Source organism: Hipposideros armiger, unplaced genomic scaffold, assembly GCF_001890085.2.
Source record: "Hipposideros armiger isolate ML-2016 unplaced genomic scaffold, ASM189008v1 scaffold_814, whole genome shotgun sequence".
In the NCBI taxonomy this organism is placed as follows: domain Eukaryota; kingdom Metazoa; phylum Chordata; class Mammalia; order Chiroptera; family Hipposideridae; genus Hipposideros; species Hipposideros armiger.
In genome coordinates, this window is record NW_017732164.1 from 783,670 (window position 1) to 792,337 (window position 8,668).

At 44.6% G+C, this 8,668-nt stretch overlaps 1 protein-coding gene across 1 annotated transcript in view; it reads right to left on the reverse strand.

The window, feature by feature from the left end:
- TUBGCP5 (tubulin gamma complex component 5) overlaps window positions 1-8,668 on the reverse strand; it is a 34,789-nt gene that overhangs the window by 6,752 nt on the left and 19,369 nt on the right. The window contains exons 14-17 of the mRNA XM_019628907.1: window positions 7,111-7,309; window positions 6,298-6,486; window positions 4,936-5,118; window positions 2,896-3,016 (exon numbers count right to left, since the gene is read on the reverse strand). Coding sequence (XP_019484452.1) covers window positions 2,896-3,016; window positions 4,936-5,118; window positions 6,298-6,486; window positions 7,111-7,309 — 692 coding nt within the window. The remainder of the gene's footprint in view (window positions 1-2,895; window positions 3,017-4,935; window positions 5,119-6,297; window positions 6,487-7,110; window positions 7,310-8,668) is intronic.

The window sequence follows — 8,668 nt, forward strand, 5'->3', positions numbered from 1 at the left end:
GTACTTAACAATTGTAGTCAGTCAATTAGGAAAAAGGACGAAGTCAGGGAAGAAGACATAACTATAATAGGCTGGGCGCTTAATTCTGGTAAAATTCAGGCAACAGGCTCAGAAGGGGGCCTCTCTGCTGAGGGCGGTGAAGGGATTGCTCTCCTGGCCCAGGGAGCGTGCAGGTGCAGTGACAAGAGTGGGTCTGCTTCCTACACGAAGGTGTCGCTTGTACTGCTTTCCCAATGCTGGTTTGAATGGGCCTCTCAGTAGAAGGCCAGCACCTGACGACACACAGAACTGGCCCTGTGCCCAGCACTCCGGGGGCACCTAAGTGTCCTCACCTCACTTACTCCTCAGGGCAGTCGTGTCAGTGGACTGAGCCATCACGTAACTGACCCACGGTTGCAGAGGCCCTGAGTGACGCTGCCAGCTGCGGACCTCGGGAGGTTTTTGTGGGAGGCAGAGGCAAAGTGAGTCCCCACCAGGGAGGTAAAGGGCGGCCTGTGATTTACGAATTAACTAACTCATTCCATGTCACAGGACTAGTCAGAAATTTGTTAGCTCCTAAGTCTGTTACATGAGCGTCCCCTAAGTACTTAATAGGCACCCACTGAATACCTCATTTGTCAGGTGCCAAGCCAAACAGATGATAGATCCCTTCGCCCCTCAGGGAGCTCACACCACAGAGCAAACATGCAGAGTCACCCCACCTGCATGAGGGGACGCAGAGCTTTGTATTAGAGGAGAGCAGACCACTGCCAGGTCGTGCAAATGGGAGCGCACATCACTGGAGGACGTGGGCCCTGTGAATGCTCCTGTGATGGGGCATTCAGAAGTGTTCCAGACCTGACATGTAAGATGTGGAAGGAGAAAGAGATGACGTCTGCATGTTTACACACACAAGAAAGGGACTGGGAACATGGGACATGGGGAGAAGCGTTCCCTCATGAGCATCTCAGCCAGTCTGCTCTGAAGCCACAATGAGGAGCCTGAGTGTGAGTGCTGCAGGGAGCTGCTGCTTCACTGTGGTCATGCTGGTGGCCATGTGAGGCTCAGCGGAAGGGACAGAAGCTGAGACAGAGCCAATCGGGAGGCGTCAGAGGAGAGCTTTAGAGAGAGCACCAAGGTAAGGCAGAGCTGACCAACCAGGGGAGTGTGGGGGTGAGGACAGGGTGGTCCTGGGTGAGCCCAGATCACCTTCAGGCACTGGGAGAACCGTGCTGCTGGCTAGACACAAAGGGGTGAGAAAACATGAGCTCCATTTTAGGTGCATGACTGACATTCAAGCAGTCACGAGGGGCTGGCTGTGCACTCACCGGAGCTAATGGTACTGGTTCCCAGGGGCTGCTGCATCTATCAGAGGGGAATGGAGGCACCTCAGGCATGGGTGCTGAGGGGGCAGAGCAGGAAGCTGCTTGCTAGGGGTGGGTGGATGGCGAGGGGCGACAGGGAGGGGCGCAAGTTAGGGGCAACCTTGGCACTGGTGCTGGAACTGACTCAGAGACTCTTGGCTGGGACTCCGGGAGCCTGAGAGCACAGACACACACTCAAAGTGCCTGGAAGCCATAGCAGAAAGGGTCCTCACGGTGGCTCATTTGTCCCGAGTTAGTCTATGCATGAATGAACCTCAATAAAAATACCATCAAGGTTTTTGTTTTGGTGGAGCTAGGCAAGTTGATGATAAAGTACATTTTGAAAAATAAATAAGCAGAGGCCGGCCGAGTGGCTCAGGTGGTTAAGAGTGCTGCGAGCTCTGAGCAACAGGATCGCCAGTTGGATTCCCACATGGGCCAGTGAGCTGCGCCCGAGCTAAGCTGCAATGAGTGGCCCAATGATTCAGTTGGTGAAACCGCGTGATCTTAACAAGATTGCTAGTTCAACTACCACGGGACATGCCCTCAACGCCCCCGCAACCAAGATTGAACAGGGCACCTTGAGCTGAGTTGCTGCAAGGTGCCAAAGGGTGGCCAGATGGCAACTGGACTTGGAGCTGAGCTAGTTGTGCCCTCCACAACTAAAATTGAAGGACAGCAACTTGGCTGTTCCCTTTCCCCAATTCTTCAACACTTTTCCCCTCCCCAATTCCCCAACACTGTTCCCTTCCCCAATTCCCCAATAAAATCTTAAAAAAACAAACAAACAAACAAACAAACAAAAACAGATTGCTACTGACACATGAATAAACAGAACAATGAAATAGGATGAAAAATCTAGGAAGAGACCCAAGTGCATATGAAAATTTAAAGATCAAGGGATGTCTCAAATAAATGTGAAAAAGATAAATTTCTTTTTTTAAAAGAAATTCGTGATGGGGACCAACCAGTCATTTGGAAAAAGATACCTGGATCTATTTCTCATGTTTTTTTTTAGTTGGATAAATTCCAAATGGATCAACATCTGAATATAAAAAAAATTCATTCAAGCGTTAGAGGAAAAAAATGAGTGATTTTGTTTATAACCAGGGAGGGAGTAAAACTCTAACTATGGCTCAAAATCCCAAAATAATAAAAGACTGATATAAAACTTAAAAAAATCTACATGACAAAACAGCAACAAAAAATTGTAATACCCTACGCAGAATAAAAAAACAAATGTCAAACAGGGAAATCAAAATCAAGAGCTTCTAAAAATGGAGAGGATAAGGACTGATAACTTGATACTGACAGAAATAGTGTCAGAATATATGGATAGTTCTCATTAGAAGAAATGTAAAACTGAGCATTTGGAAAGATACCTAAGCTCCCTCATAATTAGAAAACCGGAAATGAAAACTACACTGCAATACCATTTCTCACCATCAGAGTGGCCACTGTGTAGTGAGGTTGTGGGGAATGCTCTACACCCTGCTGGTGGGATAAGGATACGGCCTTCATGAAGAGCAGCTTGGGGACAGCTTCAGAATTCCACACACGTGTAAGGGTAACTTCCACCCAGCATTCTGGAAACATACTTCCAAGTTTCTGTATACGTGCATAGCAAAAGATCAGAAGCCCAAATGTTCCCCAAAAGGACAAGCGGTAAGGGCCTGCAGACAAGGAGGGTTTGGGATGTGTCACTCGAGTAAGTGAAATGGAGCAGGCATTGGAGAGGGTGCACTGTGTGCTGCCTCTTGTGTGATGTGTGAGGAGGAAAAGGAACACACACACATTTTTGGTTCCTATAAACACAGGAGGATAAAATAAAATCTAACAATGGTCACCTACAGGGAAGGAGAAAATGGGCAGGGATGGACAGAGGCCAGATTTCTCTAGAAGTACCTCTGTACCAATGATTTCAACTTAAGAAACATAGCTAGCTGCACCCTCCACAACTAAGACTGAAGGAAAACAACTTGGCTGCTCCCCTTCCCTAATCACCAATAAAAAATAAAAAAAGAAAGAAACATAGCTGTTTTACCTAATTAAAAAACAAAATTGAATCAAGGTGGGGCAGGGAAAGCAAATCCTAAAAGTAGAAAATAAATTAAAAGTAACCAACCTGTCCCTGTATCAAGTTGGTGGTGAAAGCACAGGGAGAGTTATTCCAAGTGACCTTGAACTATGGGATTGTGACAACTTGAAAGTACAGGAAAATAACCACACACGTTTTAAACTCTCAGTGGGCTTGTTGCTGCTGTCACTTTGGGATCATTACTATTTATGAAGACTCAAACCCATACGTGTTATGTTAATGTGCTGGTAAGCATGCAAAGGAAGAGATGAAAGGAAGCAAGAGAAGTGGGCCCTGTGACCTCTAATACACACTGGAAATGTCAATATGAGCTTATGGTTCATTTTTCTCTTCATAGAGATTTCCTAGCTCTGTCTAGAGCGCCCAGAGGTGGTGACAATCCAGGACCCATGAATACTCCCATGCCCAGATGGAGGGATTTTTAAGCCACCAAATAACCAAGACGGGTACTGGTGGAAGAGGCGCTCTGGCCTGGACCAGCCTGGGTATCAGTTCCGACAGCAGGGTGCTCACCCGCGCCACTGGGCTCAATGAAGGGATGCCCTCTAGGTAAAAATTTTTGGGACAGTCTGAGCAACAAAAAAAGTAACTAATAGATTGAAACTAACAAAATCCATGAGTTTCTACAGATATTGAAAAACAACCTTTCTTGGCCCCCTCTGGGTTGCTAGGCACTAATCTCTTATTATGAAACCACATAATTGATGAAAATTCTGCAAAGGTAATGAAAGTATGAATACAAATAAAAGGAATTATTTTATCTACTACTCAGCAGTACACACTCAGCAATGCCTTAACATGGATTAACTATTATCATTATTACTTTTGAATGGCTGCTGAGGGAAATGAGAAAGATAGCTAAGAAGGACATGGGACAGGAAGGACCAGTAAGCAGGGTGCAGGGTATCTGTTCCACAAAGCTCTGGGGGCACCAATCCACAGACCTGGTCCAGATACTCAGTGGGCAGCTGACAGGCAGCAAAGGGCTGCTTGGCAACACGGCAGGGATAAGGCAGCGTACAGATTGGAAGCTCACTTTGCCCATTAAGTGGTGGAATCTATTTCCCACTCCTGACTCGGTCTGACCAACAGTAGCATATGGGGACGTGAGGGTCTGCAGGCCTAGAGCTTGGGCTGCCTCAAAACACATCCTGAGACTACCATACATTAGGCTAGTGCAGCCTGCTGGAGGGTGAGGCCATTGGAGCAGGGAGGTGCCACAGCCAATGGCCAGCACTGACTCCAGTGAAGTGAGGGAGGCCGTCAGAGCCTGACAGACCACTCGGTCTAATATCATCGTGTTCTTTTGCTTTGCAGACAAGTCACTTAGCTGCCCGCTGCCTCAGTTTTCTAATATGTAAAATAACATTAGTAAAATTCATAGTGTTACTGTGAACATTAAATGAGATAATGTACATAAAAATGCAAAGAAGAGTTCATAGCACATGGATTACTTTGTAATATTTAAAATAAAAGGTGCCTCCCATATTTTACCGTAAACTATCTTCAGGATAACGCTGTCCTACTGCTTCTTGGAGCTGGACGTTAAGAAAAGACACATTTTGCCAGGTTTCCTTTTCTCTTATTTTATCAAAAATTGAGGTGTAGAAGTCATACATGGTATCTCCACCTTCCATTAAGAAGAAATTCCTCATGGCCTGCAAGTACTCCACCAACCTGAATGGAGAGGAAGCAAGCAACACGAGCCAGGATTCTGCGTCAGTACCAGGTTTTGCTGCCACGTCAATGCACAGGTTTACACTCTACATTTACTAAAATCACAAATATTAACACCTCTCAAATACTAAGTTAGTAAAAAAAATAGTACATGTTTTACTTTAACAATCAGAAAGAAGTTATTTTTCCATAACGTAGAAAATTGGGTAGTCATAGTCACAAAAGTGTAACAAAAAGAGTTAATGCAAATGTTACCATTCTTAGCAAATTTCCACTATTACTATTTCTTTCCAATCTTTTTTTCTGCACATTTAAAAAATATATAGTTCTTGGGCCGGTCGAGTGGTGCGTTGGTTAAGAGTTGGCTTGGGACGCCAGCTCTGAGCAGCAGGGCCCCGGTTTGGATCCCACATGTGGGCCAGTGACTCTGCGCCCTATACAGCTAAGATGGTGAACAACAGCTCGACCTGGAGCTGAGCTGCCATGAGTCACCAGCGATGGTATAGGCTGCAGTGGGGCTAGCCAGCAGCTGGTGTGCGCTTTTGTGAGCTGCTGTGAGCAGCCACCCAATGGCCGGTGAGCGACTGCCTCACCCGAAAAGAGCGCAGTAATACCAACATGGGCCAGTGAAGCAATGTCCTCCACAACTAGACTGAAGAACAAAAGGACAGCAACTTGTCTGTTTCCCTCCCCCAATTCCCCANATATATATATATATATATATTTCTCACCATGTTATAGATCCTGCTTTTTAAGCTTTAAGGACATTTTACATTATTTAAAACTGTATAAACACAATTTGTGTGAACTTTAAGAAGTTCACACATGATATGGATACACCATGTTCATGGGTATGCCATAATTTAAAGAACTTGTCATCCACTACTAAGTAACTGCATGTTTTTCCCTCTGATTGATAGCAGATTTTGTGATGGGCATTTTTGAGCCTTTTCTGTTTTTCTTTAGGGATAGAGTCTCAGATACACAAAGAATTATATTTCACAACAGAGTTAAGAAACCATTAATGGTTAATTGATTCTCTCAAAAGAAAATTGTGTAATGCATATCTCTCTCCTACTCTAATAAAAATTAACTTGAAATACAGGTTTTAAAATAATTTCAGCTGTTCTTAAAGTACAATAAACTACCAACTATTTCCAAAACCAAACTCCCTTATACCTGTAATCTTTTTTCAGCGTTTGCATGAGGTTTCCACAGCAATGGAGATACTGCTTGTCAATATGAGGATACAGGCAAGATCTCAGCGTTAATTCAAAAGTCTGGCACGTCACAGATTCGGACGACCTATCCATACGTATATCTCCACCAGCAAACTTCTCATGAAAGTCACTCTGTTCCAAATACAACCTTTAACATAAAAACATGAATCTTCTTTCTAAGAGCAGCTCTCAACAGAACTCACTTAAATAAAAACTCCAGAGTACCACTTAACCTTAGTCTTCAAAATTACCAGCTATGACAGAAAGAGAAAACGTTTCTTCAAAACATATTCTGAGTAGACCAGAAGTTCAGAGTCACTTCTGCCTTCAGCGTCAAGGACCTTGGGTGTGTCTAACCATTAGGGCCACTGGCAGTGAATGGTGAGATCCCATAACACAGCACCATGTGGGCACTAAGTGTCTAAAAGAGCCCAAGGGCCAAGGTACATTTTACACAGAGGGTCTGCCTGTGTGTCAGATGCCCACCCATGACCCAAACTTAAGAGCATCTTCCGTAGGTGACAGCACTCCTCATGGGCCTAGGGCACATGGTAGGTTACCTGTGGCCTTTTATAAGCCAAGAAAGAGGCCAAATTAGATATCTGAAATCAGTGAACACAGTATCCAATTGTGTTGCATTCCCCAGGAAGGAGAGGCTACAAAGGTTTTTATTTTAAAGGCTGGAAAGCCCTACCTGGCAGAAATAAACAGTTACTAGATACTGCACAAATTCTGCCATTTCAATCACCCAAGCGCTGCAGTTGTGTTTCACCTTGAGAAGTTGATTGCCAGCAGTGGGTCATGGATGTCGTCCAGTTCAAGGTGCCCTTCAGCGATGGACTGCATCTTAATCAGGTTCTCTCTGGCCGCCTGCTGCTCAGGGAGGACCTGCACTGTGGGGTCTTCTCCGTGTCGCAGACGGGACTGCACAGATTCCAGAAAGAGGGTATACAAGCTTTTTCTTTCTGCATCTGAAACATAAATATGTCAGATGAACTGTGTGTGATCTAGTAAAAAACATTAAGTAACATTAAGAAATATGATGTGGGGACAGTCGAGTGGCTCAGTTGGTTAAGAGTGCGAGCTTTGAGCAACAGGGTCACCAGTTCGATTCCCACATGGGCCAGTGAGCTGCACCCGAGCTGAGATGCCAACAGGTGGCAGGATGGCTCAGCTAGTGAAAGCACATGCTCCTAACAACAAAGTTGCCAGTTTGACTCTTGCATGAGATAGGGGGCTGCACTCCCCAACCCCCCACAACTAAGACTGGACATGGCACCTTGAGGTGAGCTGCCACAAGCTGCTGACAGGTGGCCTAATGGCTCAATGGTTAGAGCGTGTGCTCTTAGCAACAAGGTTGCTGGTTTGACTCCCGCATGGAATGGTGCTGTGCGCCCACCCGCAATTAAGATTGAACACGGCACCTTGAGCTAAGCAGCCGCGAGCTGCCTATGGGCAGCCAGATGGCAACTGGACTTGGAGCTGAGCTAGCTGCACCCTCCACAACTAAGATTGAAGGACAACAACTTGGCTGTTCCCTTTCCCCAATTCCCCAACACTATTCCCCTTCCCCAATTCCCCAATAAAAAAATCTTAAAAAAAAAAAAAAGAAATATGATGTAATTGTATCTGGATATAGCCTGGTATTTTTCCTTTGGCTGATGAGCATCTATCCCTGTCTCACTAGCTTTACAGTACAGTCCAACTACACAGTTTCATAGCCTCTGTTAGACAACTGCAAAGTTCATGGTTAAACACTCGTAGAAGCTAATGTTTTCTGAACAGAGTAATACCCTAAGCAGGATTCTTGAAAGTAAAGTTACCATGACACTGGATAAGCACTATGACAACATTAATAGAAGTCAAGGAAAAAACACTTCCAACAGTGGCCCCAGAAAGCTCATTACATTTTATTATTCAGTCAAAAAGGAAATATCCCAAAGTGAAAATTTTAGAGTAGATACAATAATACAAAATAATTAATGTAACCTTAAGGTGATCTTCAAGCAAAACAACTAAGGGTCACATTTATACCTCTCAAGTCTTTTTAAGTCAGTTGATAAATCTTTAAGTATACTGTTTAAATTGCATAAAAAAAGACTGGACAAGGGGGTGGGGATGAGGGAGAAGGGGAAGGGGTTAGACAGCATAAATACGTAACTACAATATTGCCACAGGGACATGAAAGACAGTTCGAAGAATATAATTGATAATGTTGTAAATATTTTGTAGGGTGTCAGGTGGTCACATGTCTTGCTAGTGAGACATCATGGATGGGGAAGAGGCTTGATCACTGCACTGTACACCTGAAGCTGAAGTTGTATAATATT